The sequence below is a fragment of the Camelina sativa genome, chromosome 17, assembly GCF_030686135.1.
Source record: "Camelina sativa cultivar CO46 ecotype springtype chromosome 17, ASM3068613v1".
Taxonomy (NCBI): domain Eukaryota; kingdom Viridiplantae; phylum Streptophyta; class Magnoliopsida; order Brassicales; family Brassicaceae; genus Camelina; species Camelina sativa.
In genome coordinates, this window is record NC_141896.1 from 5,134,503 (window position 1) to 5,158,414 (window position 23,912).

The following is a 23,912-nucleotide window of genomic DNA, read 5'->3' on the forward strand; positions in this document are numbered from 1 at the left end:
AACAATATGCACACCGACCCTAATGATTTCACAGTTGGCCAGCTCAAGGCGTGTGTCTAATTATTATAAGTTAAATTTATTATATTTTCGTTTAGTATATGCTTTTGAAAATGTAAGATGTAAATGGAAATGGACGATATGATTGCATTTTGGTTTATATGTCTTCTTCGGAACAATAATACGAATTATAGTAGTAATCATAAGATAAAGAAATGAACACAAATTAAAAGAGACTCATATTGAAATAAAGACGGTACCAAAAGATTAAGAAATGAAAATATCAAAAAAAATACTAAAAGATTAAGAAAATTTGTTTCTAGATCTAATTAAGCATGATGTGTCTATATAATATATATACACACCGACATTAATTTATGTTCTAGTTAAGTGTATTGAAAAAAATTAAGCCTTGATTTTGTAATATGTTGTTGCAATTTAGGCTATGGAAGGAAATAGTTTTAAATTTTTTTTTTTAATCTTATTTTTTTTTCATTTTGGATTGTAGGTTTTTAAGCTAGCAACATTTACACACCTTCCGTTCTCGCATTCCTAATTACAGTCCACATGCCTATTTTACGAACAACCTATTAATTTTTCTTTCTTGAAGAGAACTACATACAGTATATATAGAAAAATTGGATGATTATGTTCAAAATGCATTCCATTATAACAAGAAAGAAAAGACAAATCAAGCAAAGGGGAAAAAGGTGTAAATGTTTATAGTTTCACCGCTTTCGTGCTGATCGTCGTGTTAAGCTCGATTTCTACATCATGATATATGAATCTCACCAAAAGATGTGTTTGAATCTTCTAAAAAAGCATACTTTTTAAAAACAAAATATGATTAAACTAGATATTCATTTTAATGAAAAGCATTTGAATGTTTCTTTCACATCAATAACTAGCTAGCTAATAAACCCCATCAGAAGTACCAAACAAAAAGACTTTAATATCTCAGAATACCACTGGTTTACATGTGTCCTAGTTCTAGAATTTGGCTTTGTAAAATTGTTATGAGCTTTACAAAATGAGTCACCGTTTTTTTGTGTACTATCATTACCCTGCAGTGATACTTTCTAACCTTGATTTTCCTTTTGGTATTCCTGATAGAGTTTTAGGATCGAGGATTTAAAATGAATATTTAATCGAAACATTTTAAAAAAATCAAAATTAAGATTAAGAAATGCATCGCAGGGATTCACATATATCATAATGTATACACCAGATACATACTCTAAATGCATGCTAATGAAGACGAAAATCAGATGCATACTCTAAATGCATGCTAATGACTAGTGTCGAACTTAACAAAAAGAAATCATCACATTTGTGATGAAGCTAAATTACATTTACACCTTTTCCCGTACGTTTTGCTTTGTATTTCGGTAAAATGTGATAACACACTCATTTAGTCAGTAGCATGCATTTAGATTTTAGAGTATGCATCTGATTTTCGTTTTCAATATTTTATGCGATTGACTTTGATCGGCTTTGGTAGGTATATGCATTGATGATTCCTATGAGTTTGGATCCAAAACGAGGGATATATATGGATGATACGGGGAAGGAAGACAATATTAAAGACAGCCAAAAGAATCATACTGTCTTATACGTGTTATGACCATTTCAATCTCACAATGACTATATATCCCAAGTCAGCTTGAAAAAGCAAAGTGAAATTTGATTTTATTACGGTTTTGCTTAATTACGCTTTCTTCGATCAGCTTGGTCAACAAGCTCAAGATGTATCAAAAGTGAATTAAAAAAAAAAATCGAAAAGTGAATTAAAAAAAAAAATCGAACCGGACAAATGAAACTCTAAACAATTGAACCGGAAACTAAATCGTATGGGTCAACTAATAACCGGATTCTCCACAAGAACATAGGAAAACGACACCGTTTCTCCGTAATCTCACATAATTAAACGCAACGAGGATAATAGTAAACCCGGATATAACAAACTCTAGTCTCATACCCAAACAGTCCCCAATTTTCTCAAAAACAAGAGTCTTTGTATAAAAGCTATTTCCCAGTTCTCTTCTCTTTCCCAAGAAAGCTCCAAAGAGAGAGTGATCTCAGATTCAATTCAACAATGGCGGAAGAATCTAAAGCTAAAGGAAACGCTTCTTTCTCTTCCGGTGACTTCACCTCCGCTATACTTCACTTCACCGAAGCCATTAATCTTTCTCCAACCGATCACGTCCTCTACTCTAACCGTTCCGCTGCTCACGCTTCACTTCACCACTACGCCGATGCTCTCTCCGACGCGAATGAGACGATTAAACTCAAACCGTACTGGCCTGAAGGTTATAGCCGTCTCGGAGCTGCTCACTTAGGGTTAAACCAATTCGATTTGGCTGTAACGGCTTACAAGAAGGGTTTAGATATCGATCCGACCGACGAGGAGTTGAAATCGGGATTGGCTGACGCGGAGGCTTCTGTTTCTAGGTCAAAATCTGCTCCTCCGCCGAATCCGTTTGGTGATGCTTTCAAAGGACCGGAGATGTGGAGTAAGCTCACGGCTGATCCTTCGACTAGAGCCTTTTTGCAGCAGCCTGATTTTGTTGGCATGATGCAGGAGATTCAGAAGAACCCTAGCAATCTCAATTTGTATTTGAAGGATCAGAGAGTGATGCCATCTCTTGGAGTTTTATCGAATGTTAATTTCAGGCCGCCACCGCCGAATCCTCCGGGAGATGACTCGGAGTCGGAGGTTCTTCACTCTTATATGGGTCAGAGTTCTAGGAAAGTGCCTGGGGTTAAGAAGAAGCGAGAACCTGAGCCGTTGGTGACGGAAGAGAAGGAGAAGAAAGAGAGGAAGGAGAGAGCCAAAAAGGAGAACGAGCTTGGGAATGCTGCGTTCACGAAGAAAGAATTCGCAGTTGCCATTGAGCATTATTGTAAAGCTATTGAGATTGATGATGAAGATATCTCATATATCACAAATCGTGCTGCTGTTTATCTTGAATTGGGAGAGGTATGTATGTGTATAGTGCTCTTTTTGTTCTTTTCTTTATGTTGATGATAGGCTAGAATGATGATTTTGCTTTGGTATGTGTGTTTTGATTTCAGTACGATGAGTGCATTAAAGATTGTGACGAGGCAGTGGGAAGGGGTAGAGAGCTTAGTTTAGATTACAAGATGGTAGCTAAAGCTTTGACTAGGAAAGGGACTGCTTTGACCAAGATGGTGAATTGCTCGAAAGATTATGAACCTGCTATTGAAGCTTTCCAGAAAGCTCTTACAGAGTATCGAAACTCTGATACATTGGAGAGACTGTACAAGGCAGAACGAGCGAAGAAAGAGTGGGAGCAGAAGGAGTATTTCGATCCCAAGATCGGGGATGAAGAGCGTGAAAAAGGTGTTTGATTTTGCAACTTATTTTGTTCGTGTGGGGAAAGAAAGCTTATAGAACTGCAAAAGCAAGAACGAGTTAGCATTTTTTTACTGCTGCTGATATGGTGGTTTTTAATACAGGTAATGATTTTTTCAAGGAGCAGAAGTATCCTGATGCTATATTACATTACACTGAAGCAATCAAAAGGAACCCGAAAGACCCAAAAGTAAGGCCATTTCATCTTTCATATGTACTCAAGTTCTTCTACTATGATTCTTTATTTTGACTGTTTGAGTAACTTCCTACTTTTTTTGCACTCTTGTTAGGGATATAGCAACCGAGCTGCGTGTTACATTAAGCTAGGTGCAATGGCTGATGGACAAAAGGATGCAGAAAAGTGTATTGAGATTGATCCAACCTTCTCTGAAGGATACAGCAGAAAAGCTGCAGTTCAATTCTTCTTGAAAGAGTATCAGGATGCGATGAAAACATACCAACAGGGTCTCAAGCATGATCCGAATAATCAGGAACTTCTCGACGGTGTTAGTAGGTAATATTCACAGATACACAGAGATTATTAACTTTCTTCTATCTATCGCCATGAAATTGCTAAATGTTGTTCAATTCTGTTCTGCAGATGTGTGCAACAGATTAACAATGCTAATCGAGGTGACCTTACCCCTGTGGAATTGAAAGAGAGACAGGTTACATTCTGATGCTTCTCATGTATTGTTTTTTCCCCCATTTGCGATTAAAAGAAAACCAGGGAAGTAACTTGGATATTCTCCTTTTCTTTTGTGTAGGCCAAGGCAATGCAAGACCCAGAAATCCAGAACATTCTCACAGATTCTGTAATGAGACAGGTAAAGCAACAAACTCTGTCTTCCAACACCTAAATTGTGAATGTCTGATGCAACTCTCTGTTGTGAGATGTCTAGATAGATCTGAGTATCTGAATTTGTCTTTAGGTATTGGTTCGAGTCTGCATGTTAATATGCCTCTGAACAATCAAAAACTTTTTTTTTACAAACAGGTACTGACCGATGTTCAAGAGAACTCGAGCGCAGCACAGAGACATATGCAAAATCCAATGGTTATGAACAAGATTCAAAAACTTATTAGCGCTGGGATCGTCCAGATGAAATAGACTCGGAATAGTTGAAACATTGAAAATATCCGTTTTTGTACATTCATTTGTTGCTCTTATTATATCTTTGCAATGTGCAACAATTCCAAATTAGTAAAATTGCAATCATATTTTCAAACTGTTCTGATATAATATCTACTGCGATCCTTCATTTTTTATACAATGAAGTTAAATTTGCGTTGCTTTACATTACAATGAATTTTATTGGACATAATCCATTAGAGAGCAAATGCCTAACTACACTCGTTTATCAAAACAACTTTGTCAATCACAAAATTTGAATCATTCATTAAAACCGCTACCGCACATACATAACTTGCCATTCAGGTCCAAAGAACTTGAAGGAAGGTAAGAAACGGAGTCTAGTGCCTTCATCGTCCCATTCAACACGTTCATACCATTCTTCCTCTTGGTATTTAATGACAAGTTCTTCAACCCTCATCACACTTTTAGAATCCAACGGAAGCTTTCTTAGCTCAGGACACTGCGTTACGTGGATTGTCTTTAGACATGGAAAAGGCAGAGGCTCCCAGTAGATGTTCCTCAACATCGCTAAATTGTGTAGGCGCAGACTCTCTAATTTCTGAAAAGGAATGGTAAAACTCATAGTCATAGCTTTCTCTTGGCTTATTATTCCTTCTACTAGTCCTGAGTCCAGAACCTCGAGACTAGTGAGGTTAGGAGCGAACAACAACCACGTCAAATCTTTCAGACCATTGCAGCTACTTATATGCACAGTAGAGAGGTTTGAAAAGCATCGAGCTGTGGGACTTCTGTTCCATGATAATGTTGTCCTCTCTATCTTTATCTCCCACATTCCACACTTCCTTAAGATGACTTTACGGAGATTATCCATAGCTGGCAAAGTCAATACTCCGGATGATTCTTCCTGAAGCCCTCTAAGTACTACAATTTGAAGACATTGAACCAATCTGGGAGCATTTACTAACTTCTCCCCAACCAAGCTCGACTTGATACTTGTGTTTAGAACTTCTAAGTGTTCCAAGAGCTGCAACTCCTCCACTAAGCTCATGTCTAGCGACATTTTAGACTGTAAAAGCTGCAATTTCCTCAAACTTGACAAACTTGATATCCCTGAAATACTCTTAAGTCTCTTCATGTAATCCAATCTCAAATATCTGAGCTTTTTCAACTCTTGTAAACCAACAGGTAGCCGCTTCATGTATGTCCATGACAAGTCAAGATAGCGCAAGGAGACCAACTTAGATATTTCTTCTGGCAATTCCCGGAGCCGTGAATTTCCTGATAGATCCAAAACCACTAGCATTGGCATACACCGGAAGAATTCATCAGAGATATATAGCAATGAATCGTTTTTCTGAAGGAACAGAGTTGTAAGTTCCGGACATTCAGGACTGCCAGATATCGTCTCAATCTCATTTTCCATCAGCGACATCTTTCTCACAGAACTCCAGTTCTTGACTTTGGGTACTTCTCGCAACCCAACACCTGCTTGCACAATACATTGTTCTTTATGTTCCCCAAGATCAGATGCTATCCATAGAGCCATCTCCCTAACCACATCATGCATTTTCACTTGTTCTTTATTGATTGCTTCCTCCTCCAACAAACATGCACGGACAAGGATACCAATGATCTCATAACCTTGTCTTAGTTCTCTTTCTCTACTTTCATTTTCATCTATGAATCCCTCACATATCCAATAGTCTATCAACCTCTCTTTCTCCATACGATAATCTTCAGGAAACAGAGAGCAATATAGGAAACATGATTGCACATGCTCCTTGTTAATATTATCATAGCTATACTTTAGAACTGGAAGAACTTGGTCTTCCATGCCAGAAAATTCTGCAGCATATGAACTCAAAACGTCAACTGCATTACGCCATTCTTGTACCATCCTTTTGCATGCCATGGTCTCGCCAATGACACTAAGTGCTAAAGGTAGGCCACGACATTTTCCAGCGACTTTTCTTGCTAGTTCAGGAATGTCTGGATGGCATTTCAATGTGTTTTTTCCAACTCTCATTTGGAACAATTCCCATGCTTCGTGGGGATCTAGACAACTGACTTCCATCGGGTCATCATCCCCCATACGCCCACACACATCTCTAGAACGAGTGGCTAAGACTACTTTGCATCCATTTTGTCTGTTTGGATAAGGGACTCCGAGCGCTTTTAAATCAACTTTCTCCCATATGTCATCCAACAACAACACAAATTTTTGTCTCCGAAGAACTTTGTGTATGTCAAGAGCTCTCTGGTCTTCATGTTTATTATCCCACTCTTCGGCCACAAAGCCTAGTCTTTTGCCGATCTCTCCTTGAATCCTATGGATCTCCGCAGTTCTAGACACCCCAACCCATATCACAATCCCAAATCCGCTACATTTTTCAGGAAGCTTGTTGTTGATTTGTGTGAGAAGTGTGGTTTTGCCAACTCCACCCATGCCATAAAGACCCACAACATTGACTCCGTCTTCCATGAGACGGTTGCATACCCTTTCGAGCATTGTTTCCTGACCAACGATTGGAGGTTGAATAGGCACCTCTTGAATCTCAGCTATCGAAGTGGCAGCAGTCACCGTATCAAATTCTCCTTGAGAAATAAGACTCTCAATCTCCCTCAACATCAGGACAACACTTTTCCCATAAACATAGCTTATTTTCACATTTTTAGAGCAATAACCAAAGAGACACAACCTTTCAAGCCCAATCTCCCTAGTTCTAAGCAGATCACTGAATTTTTTCTCGACGGTCAGGACATTCGTAAGCCATACCTGGACTTGAGAAAGCCTTTTACGACTCCCTGTGAACTCCTCTCTGTCTACCCTTCCTTCCACATCATTTTGCTTTGCCTTGAGCAGTACCATGGCTTTCTCAAGAGAGGCTAGATTCCCAGCTAACTTGTGAATATAATCTACCCTGAGGGATAACCATTGAGAGACTTGATTCACGACTTGATCACATGGCAACGAGACCGAGCAACAACCTCCCATTGCTGGAAAGAGAGATTCAGAGAGCAAAACTGGAAACCAAATTGAGAGAGTGACAATTATTCAAAAGTGTGAACAGAGGAGATAGGGAAGTATAATTGATTTTCTCAACCACACAAGATGTCACTGTATGCATAATTGATGTGAGAATATTTAGACTTTTCCACGATTATGACATTTCCCATTATTCTTATAATATTGTAGAAATTTCAATGCAAAAAAGACAAAACACAAAAGTTGAAGTCTTGTAGAAATGTCTTAAAGACTACTATTTTATGGATTTTGTGTTCCTTTTCCCTAGAATATTGCAAAACATACACATATATATTATCGCTGCTTGATACAGAACATTAGATTCATTCGAGCAAACAAATTACCTCCTTGGCAACTCCATTTGTATTCCTGCGTATATCAACTTCACTTTGGAAATTTCCAAGCAGCACAAGAACCTGATAATTATCTCTTTTCAAATGAGTTTCATGAAAATAAGACTGATGAGAATTTGCGGCTATGATCTTTGAAATGAGTACCTTATCTAACGGATTGAATAACGATAGTTACTTATGGCTTATGCATCTGCCCTCCTGAGTCAGGACTGACTAAAAACGAAACCGTAAATTCCATCAAATACTCCTTGAGAAGTAATACTCTCAACCTCCCTCAACATTACACTAACCCTTTTCCCAAAACGATAACTCCGTTTCAAATCCTTAGAGCAAACACCACCAAGACACAACCTTTGAAGCTCAACGTCACTAGTACTAAAGAGATCATTGACTTGGTTTTCAATGGCTCGGACACTCACAAGCCATACCTGGATTTGGGAAAGCCTTCTACGACGCGCAGTGAACTCTTCTCTGTCTACCCTTCCTTGCACATCATCTCTCTTTGCCTTGAGCACTCCCATGACTTTCTGCAGAGAAGCCAGATTTCTCAGAGAGATTGCGAATATAAGTACAACCCCTGACACATAACCACTGAGTGAACTGATCCACCACTTGATCACATGGCAACGAGACAGATACACAACTTCCCATCACACAGCTCAGAAAAAGAAACAAAAACAGACAAACCTAAACTTCACATATCAAAAAAAACTGATTTCAACCATACGAAAAGCCAAAAGAACAAAATTGTGGGAGTTGGTGAGCTACTTAGACCCATGACTAACACTACTAAACTAACTCGAGAGAACCTATCATTCCGACATTTAAAAAATAAAAAGGGATTATTTTTATAACTCATCAAACAAAACTGACCCTTTTCTCTCTGGAGAACCTCTCCTTCCTTGGCAAACTCCATCTCTGGATTTTAAAGAGAGAAGAAGAATTTAGCGAAACAACATCAAACTAATTATTTTTAGAAAAAAAAATAAGTAGTAATTGAAACCAAATCAAGACGATTTTACCCCCATTCACAAGAGTTCTCCGTTCCGTTGATTGAAACGGTGATGCTCCCGCCGGAGGTGGAGGTGGTAGTGTGCCGAGAACGAGATGACATGACGTCATGTCATGTGTTTCTTCTATTTGATGATATGAAATTAACTTCGACCCAATTTCTTATTTTAACCGGTCTGAACCGGACTTTTTTTTTCCCTTCTGATTTTTGACATCAAACCGGACTCTGTTTTGAGGAGGTATTTTGAACTGCATGTTAAGCATTTAACCTGAAACAGAGGAAGTATTTTTGTTTCTCCTTCACTATTTTAGTATATGAATACACCATTTTAATCTTCTAAAGAAACGGTTGAACACTTATAGATTAGAACTCTATAATATTTTCTCATTTACACAAAACAACGGAGATTAAAGTCATACAAAATACAAATCCAAAGAACACTCCAAAACATACATACAAGTTTTTTTTTTTCTCAAGCTTTTTGCTTTCGTTCATCGATTATACAAAACCAACTTGCATGATGGTAAAAAACGGAGTCTTGTCGCTTCGTCCTCCCACTCGACTCTTTCTTTCCACTCTTCATCTCCATATTGTATGACAAGTAGTTCTTCACCCGCTACAATGCAACTTTGAGAATCCAGTGGAAGCTTTCTCAGCTTTCGACACTTGTTTTGTACATTGATCCTATTCAGACATGGAAAAGGCAAAGGACTCCAATATATACTCTTCAGTTCAGGTAGATCCCACAAGTGCAGGTATTCTAGTTTCCTGAAAGGCACAATATCATCAGCCCTGCCTGCTTTCTCTTGGCTTATTAATTCTTCTACTTGGCGTGAGTTCCATACATTGAGATGAGTGAGGTTTGGTGCAAACAACAACCACGTCAAATCCTTAAGACCATTGCAACCAGCTATTAAAACTTTGGATAGATTTGGAAAGCTTGGGCTTGTCAGACTTGTGTTCCTTTCTATAATTATATCTCGCATTCCACATCCCCCTATGAAGACTTCCCGGAGATCGCCTATAGATGGCAACGTCAATATTCTGACTGATTCTTCGTCGAGAAATTTAATAGATACCTTCTGAAGACATCTCACCAACCTGTGAGAGCATAACAGTTGTTCCAAAGCTGAACTTGACGTGATCTCTATGGTTAGAACTTCTAAATTCTCCAAGCGTTTTAGCTCCTCCAGTAAGCTTATAGTTAGCCACATTCTTAAATTTAGTAGCCTCAACGTCTTCAGATTCGACAGATGATCAATCCCTGAAACACTCTCAAGGCACAACATAGACTCTAGATTCAGATGTACCAGATTTTTCAACTTTAGTAAACCAACTGGCAATCTCCCTATGCTTGAATCTGACAAGTCAAGATATCTCAATGAAACCAACTCTGATATTTGCTCCGGTAACCCTTTGAGATTGACGTTCCATGATAGATCTAATACAACTAATTTTGGCATAGACCGGAAGAACTCCCCAGAGATATTTACCAGAAGGCGGTTATCCTGAAGGAACAAAGTTGTAAGTTTGGGACACTCAGGACTGCCACTTATCTCTTTAATCCTATTATTCACCAATGACATCCTTCTCAACACTTTCCAATCCTTCACCTTTGGTATTTCGTTTAACCCAACACCAGCTCGTACAATACAATTTCCATTCTGATTCATGATGTCAGATGCTATCCATAGGGCCATCTCACGAACAACATCATGCATCTTCACATATGACTTGTTGTTGAACTTTTCTCCTTCCACCAATAAAGAGGCACGCACAAGATTGCCAAGTATCACATGGCCTTTGTTTACAGCTCCTTCTTTACTTTCATATTCATCAATGAAGCCCTCGCAAATCCAATAATCTATCAGCCTCTCTTTTTCTATCAATGTATCTTCAGGAAACAGAGAGCAATATTTGAAACAAGATTTGACACTCTCACTTTCCAGATTATCATAGCTGTACTTCAAAATAGGAAGAATCTTCTCCTTCACAGCACCAAAATTTGCAGCATATGTTGTTAAAAAGTCTACTGCATGATCCCATTCTTGAGTTGTCTTCTTGCATGCCATTGTCTCTCCAATGACGTTTAGCGCTAGTGGCAAGCCACGACATGCTCGAGCAACTTTTCTTGCGATTTCAGGAATGTCAGGGTGGCTTCTTAATGTGATTTCTCCAACTTTTTCTTTGAACAAATCCCACGCATCAACTGTACCTAAACATCGGACTTCCATCGGATCATGAACCCCCATGCTCGCACATACACTTTGACAGCGAGTGGTGAATACTATTTTGCATCCGTTTTCACTTGTTGGATTCGGGATTCCAATCTCAGTTAGTTCCACTCTCTTCCATATGTCATCTAAAAGCAACACAAATCTCCTTTTGCTTAGAAAACTGTGTATGTCGACAGCCTTCTGGTTTTCACTTTTCTGGTTCCATTCCACGCCTTTAAATCCTATTTTTCGCCAATCTCTTTTTGTATCTTGTGTATTTGTATATCACCAGAAACCACAACCCAAATGACAATTTCAACACCATCGTCGGTGTCACAAAACCTATTATTGATCCGAGTGAGAAGAGTTGTTTTTCCTACTCCACCCATGCCATAGAGACCCATAATCTTAGTTCCATCATCCATGAGGTGGTTCCATGCCTTTTCAAGAATTGTTTCCTGACCAACAATCGTAGGCTGTAGAGGCCTTTCCTCAGCCATAGCTCTCACAGCTGCATGAGCCACCTCTTCAAAAAACCCTTTAGATTTTAAGTCTTGAACCACATTCAACATCACGAAAACCTTTTTCCCGTAGCAATAGCTCAATCTTAAGTTGTTGGAGCTAGCACCATAAAAACACAACCTTTGAAGTTCAACAGTTCTACTACTATTTAGATCATTGAATTGGGATTCGATAGTCTTGACTCTCTTAAGCCATACCTTGATTTGATGAAGTCTTTGTAGACCTTTTTCTTCTGCTGTCTGCACCTTACATAGCAGATCAGCTCGTACAGCCTTGAGATCTTCCATGGCTTCCTCCAGAGCCGTGAGATTCTTCTTGAGATTATGAATAAAGCTAAGTTTTCTGCAAAAGCATTTACAGAGATGGTTCAACAATTGATCGCATGATACTTGGACAGAGACACAACCACCCATCTTGCACTTAGCACACAAAGAAGATTCACATATGCAACGAGGAACCTTAATCTTGGACTGAAAACTAGTAAATGAGATATGAAAAGATTAGTTGGAAAGAAAAGAAATAACTCCCCAACTAGGAAATTTGCAGGAAAAAAATGGTTAGAATGAGTCAGAGTCTCCTTCGTTTGTATGGTAGCATCAAATTCATATGTAATATACCAAAATCCAAAGAATATGACAGTTGTAGAAACAATTACAGTAGCTATGTCACTTTCATTTCTACTATAAATAAATGAGGAAACTGCCAACGAAAACAGATCTTCATCTGTATTTTGACGCTTAATACAATCCCGTCTTTTTCAAAGGCACAACAAGTTAATTCGTAAAACCATACCAAAAATAGTCAGCGCTGTTAATTACACCTTAGCAGATTAGTTAACTTCGTCTTAACAAATTACAGGAACTGGCTCAGTCATCACAATAAAAAAAAAGTTATTCGCAAAAGAGCTTCATTCACATGAATACATAGCACATAAGGTCGATGCAGAATTCTGATAAGATAACCGTAATCTTTGAAAGGAGTACCTGAATTAGTAGCTCTGGAACACAGAAGTAATGGCTTTTCCCAACCAAGAACTGAAGCATGCACTCTCAATCGTATGGTGGCGGCTTAGGAACAGCAAGATTTACCTCCCTCTGCACAAAAACACGCATTCAAGCAGTGGCAAGATGCAATCCAAAAACATTTCAAATTAGTGAAAACAAAGTTAAATAATCTACAGATTAGGCAAGTAACTGAAAAGTGTAGCCTTTTCAAAGCAGAGGGCTTTCTCAGATTAGAGTTCCAGTAAGTTACCCTACTCACCAGAGATGGACTCAGGATTAAGGGTATGTATGGTATGGGCGGAGTAGGCAAAATCTTACTCGAAACTTGCGGATCTCAACCTTATAAAATCCAGGCATCTATTCAACAAAGTTCATTGTTGATCTGCTGGAAAGGTGAGACTTTGCCTACTTCGACCATACATACAGATGCGTAATCCCGAATCCATCTTTGATGAGAATATGAATCCCCCTTGGCGCATAACCATTGACAAGCTTGAAGATCACATAAAACTGAGACAGAGAAACAATCTCCCCTCACTGTACAAACAGGCGTGGATCTAAACCTCCTCGACCGGTTTGGTGTAAACTCCAGATCCCACCGGTATATTCTCTTTGGATTACAAAAAAAATAGAAAGCCCATGGCCCAAAAACCACAACTTCGTATTTTTTAACTAAAGTCAAAAACTCAAAAAATTGATATCAAGACAAAAATACAAAAGTAAATAACAGACCTTTTTATAATTTTTTTAAAAAATTCAAAACACACTGCAAATAATTCAAACCAATAAAGTTTTTCAAATAAATAAATTTTCAGAGACTGAATTCAAGCAATAATTTAAAAAAAAAAAAAAACGTGAATAAAAAACACACTGATAAGGTGAAACGAAGACAGAGCAACTTGAAGACCAATAGTGAAGAATAAGGAGACCAATCATTTAGGAGACTTGTTTAGATTGGATGATGCAATGAAATGGTTGGTTATTTAACCAACTTGAAGGACGGTAAGAAACGGAGCCTAGTGGCTTCGTCCTCCCATTCAACATTTTCTATCCATTCTTCCTCTCTGTAGTTTATGACAAGTTCTTCAAACCTATCGACACTTTGTGAATCCAATGCAAGCTTTGTCAAGTTCGGACACTTGTTTATGTCGATTTCCCTCAAACATGGAAAAGGCAGAGTATTCCAGTAGATGCTCTTCAGGTTAGGTAAATTCCACAGCTGTAGCTTTTCTAGTTTTCCAAAAGGAATGATACTACTTGCCTCATCATCTGTGACACTGCTCAAAGCTTTCTCCTCGCTTATTATATCCTCTAGTTGATCTGAGAAAGAAACCTCAAGATTGGTAAGGTTAGGAGCGAGTAACAGCCACGTCAAATCCTTTAAACCATTGCAGTTACTTATTAAGACAGTGAAGAGGCTAAAGAAGCATGGACTTGCTGGACTTTTGTTCAATGATGATGTTGCCCTCTCTATCTCTATCTCCTTCATTCCACAACTCAATATCCTGATGCCACTAAGACTCCCCATAGTCGGCAAAGTCAAAAGTTCCTGATAGTTTTTAAAATTGACCTCCTTAGTACATTCCACCAACCTGCGAGAGCTTAACAGTTGACGTGCAGCAAAACTTGAGCTGATTTCAATGGTTAGAACTTCTAAATGTTCTAAGAGCTCCAGCTCTTTCACCAAGTTGACATCAGGGGACAATTTGGACCTTTGCAGTCTCAATGTCCTCAAATTCCACAACTTTGATATCCCGGAAATACTCTCGAGTTCCAACGTCCATTCCAAATTCAGATGTATAAGCTTTGTCAACCCTTGAAAACCAACAGGCAGTTGCTTTATCTTTGTCCGTGACAAGTCAAGAAAACGTAAGGAGTACAACCTTAATATTTCCTCTGGCAATCTATCAAGTATTTGATTCCACGATAGATCCAAAACAACAAGCTTAGGCATATAACTGAAGAATTCCCCTGAGATATTGACCAACTGGGAGTTTCTCTGAAGGAAAAGAGTTGTAAGTTCCGGGCATTCGGGACTGCCAGATATGATTTCAATCTCATTTTCCATCAGCGACATCCTTCTCACAGAATTCCAGTTCTTGACTTTGGGTACTTCACGTAACTCAACACCGGCTTGCACAATACACTGTTCTTTATGTCTCCCAAGATCAGATGCTATCCATAGAGCCATATCCCGAACCAAACCATGCATTTTCACTTGTTCTTTATTAATTCCTTCCTCCAACAACAAACATGCACGGACAAGGATACCAATGATCTCATAACCGTGGCTTAATTCTCTTTCTCTACTTTCATTTTCATCTATGAATCCCTCACATTTCCAATAGTCTATCAACCTCTCTTTTTCCATACGATAATTTTCAGGAAACAGAGAGCAATACAGGAAACATGACTGCACCTGCTCCATGTTTAAATGATCATAGCTAGACTTTAGAATTGGAAGAATCTGGTCTTCCATGCCAGAAAATTTTGCAGCATTTGAATTCAAAGTGTCAACTGCATAATGCCATTCTTGTACCGTCGTTTTGCATGCCATGATCTCGCCAATGACAGTAAGTGCTAATGGTAGGCCATGGCATTTCTCAGCAACTTTTCTTGCGAGTTTAAGAATCTCCGGATCGCCTTTCAATGTGTTTTCTCCAACTTTCATTTTGAACAGATCCCAGGCTTCGTCGGGTTCCAGACAACTGACTTCCATTGGGTCATTAACCCCCATACGCCCACACACATCTCTAGAACGAGTGGTGAATACTACTTTACTTCCATTTTTCCTTGTAGGAAATGGTACTCCAATCTCTACTAAATCCACTTTGCTCCAAATGTCATCCAGTAACAACACAAATTTCTTGTCGCTCATCAAAGTGTGTATATTGATGGCTTTTTGGCTTCTTGATTTTTGGTTCCACTCCCCTCCACTCAGACCTAGTTCCTCAGCGATCTCATTTTGAATCTTCTCAACTTCTAGATTCCAAGAAACCCCAACCCAAATCACAATGTCAACCCCATAATTTGTGTCGTTGAACCTATTGTTAATCTGTGTGAGAAGGGTGGTTGTTCCTACTCCACCCATACCATAGAGACCCATAATCCCAGTTCCAATATCCATGAGGTGGTTCCACGCCCTGCCCAGCATTCCACCAATAATCGTAGGTGGTTGAGGCCTTACCACAAAAGTTGCTTGAGCAACCTCTTGAAAATCTCCATCAGATTTGCGAGTTTCAACATCCTGCAACATCTCAAATATCCTTCTCCCATAGCTATAGCTCAATCTTAATCTTTTTGAACAAACACCACAACAACACAACCTTTGAAGTTCAACAGTTCTTGTACTATTTAGGCCATTGAAACGATTTTCGATGCTCTCAACTCTTGTGAGCCACAGCTGGACTCTTCGAAGCCTTTGTTGACCTCGTCCCTCAGCCTCCTGCACTCTGCGCATCACATCGTCTCGAGTTGCAGTGAGATCTTCCATGGCTCTCTCTAGAGACTCCAAATTCTTCTCGAGATAACAAATGTAATTGTCTTCGCCGCAAAAGCAGCTACCGACACGGTCCAACACTTTATCGCATGATATTTGGATAGAACAACAACCACCCATCCTGCACACAAAGACAGATTCACGATGTAATCAAGGTAGCTTAATTATTCAAAGTTAATAGCAACTTGCATGGAAATTAATGAAGATAGAAACAAGAACTAATAATCACCCTCACTTGTAATATTATTTCTGATTATCTATTACATGATCTTCACCCTAAATCCGTTGTACACAAGGAACATAAACAGAGATGGAACGAAGAAGCTTTTTCTTTAAGTCATCACGGTTGGATATATTCAGTTGTTAATAATTTCTTTCGAAAACAGCTAGCATAATATTCCCATACTTAAATTAAATAAGAGAAGGGAATTATAATAGTTCCCACTTCCCACACTTGGATTTTTTGGTAATTGTTTTTTCACGTGGGAGTTCAACTGTCCAAGTCGTGCTAGTTTCATGCACAGATATAATGAATGGTTCTGTCGTTTTCATTTTGTTAAACAATAGAAAATATATATTAAATATTTTAAAGGTTAATTTGGTGAAACTGATCAATACAAAGAGAATCAAGATGGGTAATGTTTGACTTTATAAATTAATTTCATAACCAAACCCAAAACCAAATGGTTGTTTATCAATTTTCTGCAGCTAATTATTTTTAAAGTCTACATTCTATAGTTGTAGATGCAATCAATCAACTCAGGTAAAGAACATAAGTAGAAGCATCTTAATTTTCTAAAAGAAACGATAATACCTGCCGGCAAAGTTGTGGCCCTCGCAGCTTTTACTTCGCTGATTATCTCCTCTTGTTGCTTTGAAAAAAAAGCAGCTACAAAATAAGTAATGTTTGGTGCAAACAACAACCACGTCAATTCCTTTAAGACCATCACAATGCTTTTATAACCACTTCGGAGAAGTTTTGGAAGCATGGACCTACCAGGTTTTGGTTAAATGACAACGGTTTTTTGAATAGATTTCACCACCCTCTAAGAGATAGAGGTAGAAGTCCGATGCCGTGTCAGAAGACATAGAAAAACAGAGGGCTATAAACACAGACGGCTAATTACAGGAAGGTAAGAAACGGTGTCGTGTGACTTCGTCCTCCCATTCAACTCTTTCTATCCATTCTTCGTCGTGGTATTTTATGACAAATGCTTCAACCTTGCAGACGCTTTTAGAGTCCAGTGGAAGCTTTCTCAGCTTTGAACAATCGCCTTCCATAGAGATCAATCTCAGACGTTGAAAAGGCAGAGCATTCCAGTAGATGCTCTTCAGTTCAGGCAAATCCTCCAAGATCATGCATTCTAGTTTCTGGAAAGGAAGAATAACACATGACTCCTCTAAAATACTTGCAGCTTGCTCTTTGCTTATTATATTCTCTAGATGCTTTAAACTCTCGACGCCAAGATGAATAAGGTTTGGAGCAAACAGCAGCCACGTCAAATCCTTTAAGCCATCACACCTTCCTATTTCCACAGTAGAGAGGTTTGAGAAGCATGGACTTGTTACATTTTCGTTCCATGTTGTCTTCTCTATCTTTATCTCCCACATTCCACAATCCCATATGGAGAGTTCACAGAGAATACTTGTAGCTTGCAAAACTAATACTTTTGGTGATTCTTCCCGACGGTCCTCAATAGAAATGTGTTGTATACATCTCCCTACTCTGGGATAATACAACAATTCCCCAACCAAACTTGACACGATATTTGTGCTTATGAGTTTCAAATGTTCTAAAAGCTGAAGCTCTTTCATTAGGCTCATATCTAGCCACACCTTGGATTCCAGTAGTCTCAACGTCCTCAAACTCAACAAATTTGATATCCCGTATAAACTCTCAAGTTTGCTCGTGAACGACAAATTCAAATATGTTAGCATTTTCAACTCTTGTAAACCGGAAGGTAGTCGCTCTATCTTTGTCGCTGACAAGTTAAGATATCTCAAGGAAACTAACCCTGAAATTTGCTCTGGCAATCCTGTGAGACTAACATTATATGATAAATCCAGAACTAGCAGCCTAGACATAGACTGAAAGAATTCACCTGATATAGTTGCTAATTTGCGGTTTTCCCCTAGGAGGAGAGTTGTAAGTTCAGGGCAGTCGAGGTTCTCAGATATCTTTTCAATCTCGTTTTCCATCAATGACATTCTCCTCACATTCTTCCAGTTCTTCACTTTTGGTACCTCACATAACCCAAGACTGGCTCGCACGATACACTTTTCCCTATTTTTCCCAAGGTCAGATGCTATCCATAGCGCCATCTCCCGTACCACATCATGCATTTTCACATGTGATTCGTTTTTTGCTTCCAACAACAAACATGCACGTACAAAGGTACCGATTCTCTCATAGCCTTGGTTTAATCCCCTCTCTATACCTTCCTTTTCATCTATGAATCCTTCACCCATCCAATACTCTATCAATCTCTTTTTATTTAAAAGGCAATCTTCAGGAAACAGAGAGCAATAGAGAAAACATGATTTCACCAGCTCACCATTTAAAGCATCATAGCTATACTTTAAAATTGGAAGTATCTCATCTTCCACGCCTGAAAAATCTGGGGCAGATGAAGTTAAAATGTCAATTGCCCGATGCCACTCTTGTACTGTGTTTTTGCATGCCATAGTTTCGCCAATGACATTGAGTGCCAATGGTAGGCCACGACATTTTGCCTAGACTTTTCTTGCGAGTTCAGGTATATCTGGGTTGCTTCCCAGTGTGTTTTCTCCAACTTTGTTTTTGAACAAGTCCCAGGCTTTTTCAGTTTCCAGACAACTGACTTTGATTGGGTCATCAACCCCCATGCGCCCACACACATCTCGAGACCGGGTGGTAAATGCTATTTTGCATCCGTTTTCTCTGTTGGGATACGGGATTCCAATCACATTTAAGTTCACTTTCTCCCATATATCATCCAACAACAACACAAACTTCTTCCTCTTAAGAACATTGTGGACGTCAAGGCCTCTCTGTATTTCGTTTTTCTCGTCCCACTCTTTCCCCTTAAGGCCTAGTTTTTCCCCAATGGCCCCTTGAATCTTATGGACTGTTGCATTTTTGGACACCACAACCCATATCACAACATCAAACCCACCACCTAGTACATAAAACTTATTGTTGATCTGCGTGAGAAGGGTGGTTTTGCCTACTCCACCCATACCATACATACCCACAATCCCGACTTTATCTTCCATTAGACAGTTCCATAGCCTTTCGAGCATTGTTTCCTGACCAATAATTGTGGGTTGAATAGGCAACTCTTCTACCTCAGCTATAGGAGCTGCCTCAGTCACCACATCGAATTCTCCTTGAGAACTAAGACTATGAATCTCCTTCAACATCAAGATAACCCTCTTCCCATAACGATAGCTCATTTTCAAATTTTTGGAGCAAAAACCACAAAGACACAACCTTTGAAGCTCAAGCTTATTACTAGTAAGAAGATCATTAAATTGGTTTTCAATGGTTAGGATACTCGTAAGCCATTTCTGAACTTGAACAAGCCTTCGATGATGCCCAGTAAACTCTTCTCTGTTTACCCTTCCTTGCACATCATCTCGCTTCGCCTTGAGCGCTCCCATGGCTTTCTCCAAAGACGCTAGATTCTCGGCGAGGTTGTGAACATAACTCCCCTTGAGGCATAACCATTGCGAGACTTGATTCACCACTGGATCACATGACATCGAGACAGAGAAACAGCCTCCCATTGCTGCCCAATACAGAGAGAGAACACTTCAGAAACCAAAACTAGAAGCTACTCAATGATTAGAAAGGTAGAAAAGATAAGATATGATTTTGAATAATGCTGTCTCCGGAAATATCATATAGCAAAAGAAAAGATTTTTGTGTTACTGTAAGCATCATAGAAGACAAAAAATCTAACTTCTTTCATCTGAATTGGTCCCACAACATATTTATGGAAACGAGCCACGCCACCCATATAGTAAACAGTCATGGAAAGAACCCACCCATATAGTAAAACCTAGTTGAGAAGTGCCAACAGAGATCTGTTTGTTTCGTTCTTTCTAATAAAATCTCCAACAAACAACTGTTAAAGAAAAGGCGCAAAATAGCTAAGAATCATCTAAAAGAACATCAAAGTGTGTTAAGGGTTTATGGTTCTGTATAATTGCAATCATCTTGAGCTCAGATACGGGACTTGCTAACTCACAAACAACATTTCAACTTTTCTAAGAGAAATAGATTAACTTCAGAAAGGCGCACTTCTAAAAACTCTTCACAGAGACAATTCATCATGCAAGTGGTGTGCACATTGGAATTGATCAGAACGGCCAATTATATAGTGTATAACCATAACTCTAGACTGACTAACCGAACCCAGACCCAGAAACCAATTCAACTGAAACATACAACATATACACAAATAGAGAACAGACACATTTGCAATCTCTCACGACAAAAACGACAAACCCGAATGTAGAATTGTAAAGAGATGATTACTTGTCTAAGAGAATGACCACGGTCCTTGGCCTTTGCATCACCATCGCTTGAACTCGTCTCGAGGGAAGCAATGTGGCCATACCCCTCGGAATCCATCCTTCGTTAATAGTATTTTTCATCCAAACTCGTCTCTTCTTTTGTTTTCCTTTATGTCTGTTTTTCTGACGGATGTTTGGCCGTTGCCTTTCAACGGTTCTTGACGTGTTTTTGATCCGTCGATCCAAATATCGCCACGTCTGAATTGGGACTCCACATTAACTCTGGATTCGAGAGATTTTTTATTCATTTTAAATTTCAATGTTCTTATTAAGCCGGTCTAAACCGGAATTGTTTGTTACCAGTAACAGAGTCAGACAGAGGTGTAGTGAACCGAAATTTTAGGTGTCATCCTCGGGCTTACATGAATGTTGATTATGTTCTTTTATTTTCACCACTACAATACTTCTTATCATTTAGAAGTTACGCAAGTTGTTTTGAGAGATTTGACCTTCACCACAGAATCAGATCATGGTAGTCAGACGTCAAAGGACATGCAGAGTAGAGTATGCATCTATCTAATCAAAAATTGAAACTTGCATCAGTTTGAAATTTCGGTTTCGCCTGAACTACAATGTCAAAAACTACCATAACAAGAAACAAACCCGAGTCGAAAACTACCATAACAAGAACTTGAACTACAAAATGTCAGTGCCATAAGCTAAAATTTAATTACCTTAAACCATGACGAACTTCTATGATATCCAGTTATAACATACCATTTGCATCCAACAACATACCGTGCGAAGAATATCGAACAAACAAAAGCGTAAGAGCAACACTAGATCTCTAAATCATTTCGAAATTAATTACTTTCCATTTCAAATACCAACAAAACATAGTACTGATCACAGATCAATAAGGGTATGAACAAGAAGACAGTATCTCTCATTCAAGAAGGGCTATCATGCTTAGCTTAACTATGATTGGCTAATATGATGCAGAACATGAAACCAAGTCATCAAAAACACACGAAAAGCTTATAAAAGTCAGTGTTAGATGTATCTAAGATTCTAAATCAAACACATTTCAAGAACGAACTAACAAAAAGTAAGCACATTGGAATCAGTTCGATTCCTTTATCCAAATCCAACGAATACCAAATCATAAAGAACAATTCTTTATGAAAAAAACGAGACGAGAGAGATAACATTCTTAGAGATTAGATAAAAGATAAAAAGTGGAATCACACAGACATCAAAATTCCATTAAAATTGAAAAAAGAAACAAACATGAAGAACATAAATAAAGTTAGTAAGCAGAACAACCACAAATAACAAAAACAAAGAATCTCTCAATTCTTAAAAATTTCATAACAAAAGAAGATTAGAGATCTCACTTAGCAACCATCCTTGCTATGAAATCCTCATACCGGATCTTCCCATCGGATCCGACATCCACTTCCTTGATCCACTCATCGAACTCATTAGGCTCCAGCTTCTCTCCAATACTGGTCAGAATATGCCTCAGATCCGCTACAGCCACGAACCCCGTACCTTCCTTATCGAGCACTTTGAACGCGTCGCGTAGCTGGCGATCGAACGGCTCCGTCTTCAAATGTTTCGCCATGAGATCGAGGAATCTGTTGAAATCGAACGGTGACGAGAGGCTTTCCGATGCGATGATGGATTTGAGCTGGGCTTGTGTCGGGTTTCCTCCTAGGGATCGCATTAGGATCCCGAGCTCCGACGGCGCGATTTTGCCGTCTCCGTCTGTGTCGAATAGCATGAACGCTTCCTTCATCGACGAGACCTGATCGTCGCTCAGACCATCTTTCCCCATTCTTCGATTTTTCCGGGTTTTCGGGTCTACTTCCGGGTCGGGTGTTTCTCTCTCTCTCTCTCTCCTTCTGTACAAAACGAAATTGGGATCGGAGTGTGGCGTGTGTAACTTTTTAACGAGAGAGGTTTTGATACGACGCCGTTTTAAATACAAGATTCAAGGCCCAACTAAATCTGGCCCATTTAACTTTTCAAAGTTTAAACTTAAGCTATTCAATTAGATCAAAGCAAAAACTGTCTAACCAATCATCTTAGTGGAAGTTTAAAGTTGAAGATCGCCTTTTCCCATAAAGTCTTCATATGTTTGCTAGCTACTAATTAATAGTAATTAGTAGGATCATTTGAGTGGGTTTGCAAGGCTAGTTAATGTTTTAAGTGCTTTAACTCAAAAAAAAGTGTATGGGGTCATACGCTATGGCAAATGAAATTGCTTGAAATGCTTCCACCATAAAACAAATGATTAAGATTTGAGAAAGTGGGATAAAAAGAATAAACATGACCTAATTAATATTTTCTTTAACCCATAGCCGATCGAGTCGTTTTCAAAGTGACATAGGAATTATAAAAAAGGTTTGATTTGTCCCACATAGTTGGATTTATGGGGTACAAAGACAATTTGGTTAAATGCATTGGTCACCATCAATGTATATAGCCTATGATAGCATCATGTGATTTAAAAGGCACCCTTCCACTTGAATTATTTTCACATGTTTGAGTTTCTTCTATATATGCTTTATATCTTTTCTTTGGTTTTTGCTTTGGAGTGTGATTCACTTGTTTGAAATTTCTGCATTATCCATGACAATCCTCCTCCCCATTATCTCTATATTGAAAAAAGTATCCACACTCCTTATCAACGATCAATGAAACATTATCTATTATATCTAACTAAAAATAGATAACTCGAAGTGTGTATAATGAATATTCAAGTGTCGATACCTTTATCATTAGTAGAGAACATTTTTTGTTAGCTTAAAACATCCACTTCTAGTTTTTGTCAGCCGATGAAATAAAAGCCATTTTTGTTCGATCATGACATAGTAGGTTGTATTATTATTGTCTTTCAAATTCAAGAAAATGCATGTTATTCATTAGCATTGTGTTTTTATTTGAATTAGGATGTAGGGTGATATTAACTAAATCCAAACTACCGTAAGAGAATAAAAAAATCAAAACTTAACTACTTAAACAAAAAAAAACAGTAGATGAGTCGTTTAAGCCTAAATATAAGACTAACTAGTTAAAATCTTGTTAGCCTACACATGTCAAATTCGTCTAGAAGAGTGTCAACGTCGACAATCTAGAAACAACCTTATCTTTAGAAAACACTCAAAACAGAAAACAAATAGAGAACAACTAAAACTTAGTAAATCTCTTAGAAAATTTACATATCACTCCCAAATATTACACATTTTCTAAATCTAACCTTTACACCGCAAAACTCAAGATAATATTACTCTAATTATCTCATAA

At 38.5% G+C, this 23,912-nt stretch overlaps 5 protein-coding genes and 2 pseudogenes across 9 annotated transcripts; 1 reads left to right on the top strand and 6 right to left on the bottom strand.

Moving 5' to 3' along the window:
- The first annotated feature begins 1,988 nt into the window (after positions 1 to 1,988).
- On the top strand, positions 1,989 to 4,602 carry LOC104755495 (hsp70-Hsp90 organizing protein 1-like). Its single transcript, XM_010477896.3, has 7 exons — positions 1,989 to 2,977; positions 3,073 to 3,361; positions 3,478 to 3,563; positions 3,664 to 3,887; positions 3,975 to 4,041; positions 4,141 to 4,200; positions 4,371 to 4,602. Exons 1-7 carry the CDS (start codon positions 2,093 to 2,095, stop codon positions 4,482 to 4,484), a joined length of 1,725 nt encoding a protein of 574 aa, XP_010476198.1. The 5' UTR covers positions 1,989 to 2,092; the 3' UTR covers positions 4,485 to 4,602.
- LOC104755494 (disease resistance protein SUMM2) lies at positions 4,595 to 8,374 on the bottom strand. Of its 2 annotated transcripts, XM_010477893.3 has the most exons (4): positions 8,276 to 8,374; positions 7,992 to 8,170; positions 7,839 to 7,910; positions 4,595 to 7,493 (listed from the first exon to the last, which is right to left on the bottom strand). In XM_010477893.3, the coding sequence occupies exon 4, from the start codon at positions 7,462 to 7,464 to the stop codon at positions 4,783 to 4,785; it is 2,682 nt and encodes an 893-aa protein (XP_010476195.2). In that variant the 5' UTR covers positions 7,465 to 7,493; positions 7,839 to 7,910; positions 7,992 to 8,170; positions 8,276 to 8,374; the 3' UTR covers positions 4,595 to 4,782. The 2 variants fall into 2 exon arrangements, with proteins under 2 accessions (XP_010476195.2, XP_010476194.2); XM_010477892.3 differs by having other exon boundaries at positions 7,992 to 8,374.
- An 846-nt stretch (positions 8,375 to 9,220) lies between these two features.
- LOC104759184 (putative disease resistance protein At1g12290 pseudogene) lies at positions 9,221 to 12,716 on the bottom strand (annotated as a pseudogene). The gene is made up of 2 exons (XR_015586530.1): positions 12,581 to 12,716; positions 9,221 to 11,939 (listed from the first exon to the last, which is right to left on the bottom strand). The product of XR_015586530.1 is annotated as a putative disease resistance protein At1g12290 pseudogene (transcript).
- Positions 12,717 to 13,321: 605 nt separating this feature from the next.
- Positions 13,322 to 19,870, bottom strand: LOC104755497 (disease resistance protein SUMM2-like). 2 transcript variants are annotated; one of them, XM_010477898.3, is made up of 3 exons: positions 17,098 to 19,870; positions 16,915 to 16,989; positions 13,322 to 16,221 (listed from the first exon to the last, which is right to left on the bottom strand). In XM_010477898.3, the coding sequence occupies exons 1-3, from the start codon at positions 17,187 to 17,189 to the stop codon at positions 13,581 to 13,583; spliced, it is 2,808 nt and encodes a 935-aa protein (XP_010476200.2). In that variant the 5' UTR covers positions 17,190 to 19,870; the 3' UTR covers positions 13,322 to 13,580. The 2 variants fall into 2 exon arrangements, with proteins under 2 accessions (XP_010476200.2, XP_010476201.1); XM_010477899.3 differs by lacking the exons at positions 16,915 to 16,989; positions 17,098 to 19,870 and adding an exon at positions 16,336 to 16,582.
- Positions 17,102 to 18,785, bottom strand: LOC147923342 (disease resistance protein RFL1 pseudogene; annotated as a pseudogene). The gene has a single exon (XR_015586531.1). The product of XR_015586531.1 is annotated as a disease resistance protein RFL1 pseudogene (transcript).
- LOC104755496 (disease resistance protein RFL1-like) lies at positions 18,834 to 19,868 on the bottom strand. The gene has a single exon (XM_010477897.3). The coding sequence runs from the start codon at positions 19,866 to 19,868 to the stop codon at positions 18,834 to 18,836; it is 1,035 nt and encodes a 344-aa protein (XP_010476199.3).
- Positions 19,871 to 21,800: 1,930 nt separating the features above from the next.
- On the bottom strand, positions 21,801 to 22,986 carry LOC104755498 (putative calcium-binding protein CML13). The gene has a single exon (XM_010477900.3). It carries the CDS (start codon positions 22,438 to 22,440, stop codon positions 21,994 to 21,996), a length of 447 nt encoding a protein of 148 aa, XP_010476202.1. The 5' UTR covers positions 22,441 to 22,986; the 3' UTR covers positions 21,801 to 21,993.
- Between the last annotated feature and the right edge of the window lie 926 nt (positions 22,987 to 23,912).

Bases quoted from the DNA above. Each gene is read 5' to 3' on its own strand.
- LOC104755495 (XM_010477896.3), top strand. From the start codon at position 2,093: ATGGCGGAAGAATCTAAAGCTAAAGGAAACGCTTCTTTCTCTTCCGGT. The intron at 3,362-3,477 runs GTGTTTGATTTT...TTTTTAATACAG, and splicing joins GGATGAAGAGCGTGAAAAAG to GTAATGATTTTTTCAAGGAG. The intron at 4,042-4,140 runs GTTACATTCTGA...TCTTTTGTGTAG, and splicing joins TGGAATTGAAAGAGAGACAG to GCCAAGGCAATGCAAGACCC.
- LOC104755494 (XM_010477893.3), bottom strand. From the start codon at position 7,464: ATGGGAGGTTGTTGCTCGGTCTCGTTGCCATGTGATCAAGTCGTGAAT.
- LOC104755497 (XM_010477898.3), bottom strand. From the start codon at position 17,189: ATGTCTTCTGACACGGCATCGGACTTCTACCTCTATCTCTTAGAGGGT. The intron at 16,990-17,097 runs GTAGGTCCATGC...CTTATTTTGTAG, and splicing joins TGTCATTTAACCAAAACCTG to CTGCTTTTTTTTCAAAGCAA. The intron at 16,222-16,914 runs GTATTATCGTTT...CTTTGTGTGCAG, and splicing joins GGCCACAACTTTGCCGGCAG to GATGGGTGGTTGTTGTTCTA.
- LOC104755496 (XM_010477897.3), bottom strand. From the start codon at position 19,868: ATGGGAGGCTGTTTCTCTGTCTCGATGTCATGTGATCCAGTGGTGAAT.
- LOC104755498 (XM_010477900.3), bottom strand. From the start codon at position 22,440: ATGGGGAAAGATGGTCTGAGCGACGATCAGGTCTCGTCGATGAAGGAA.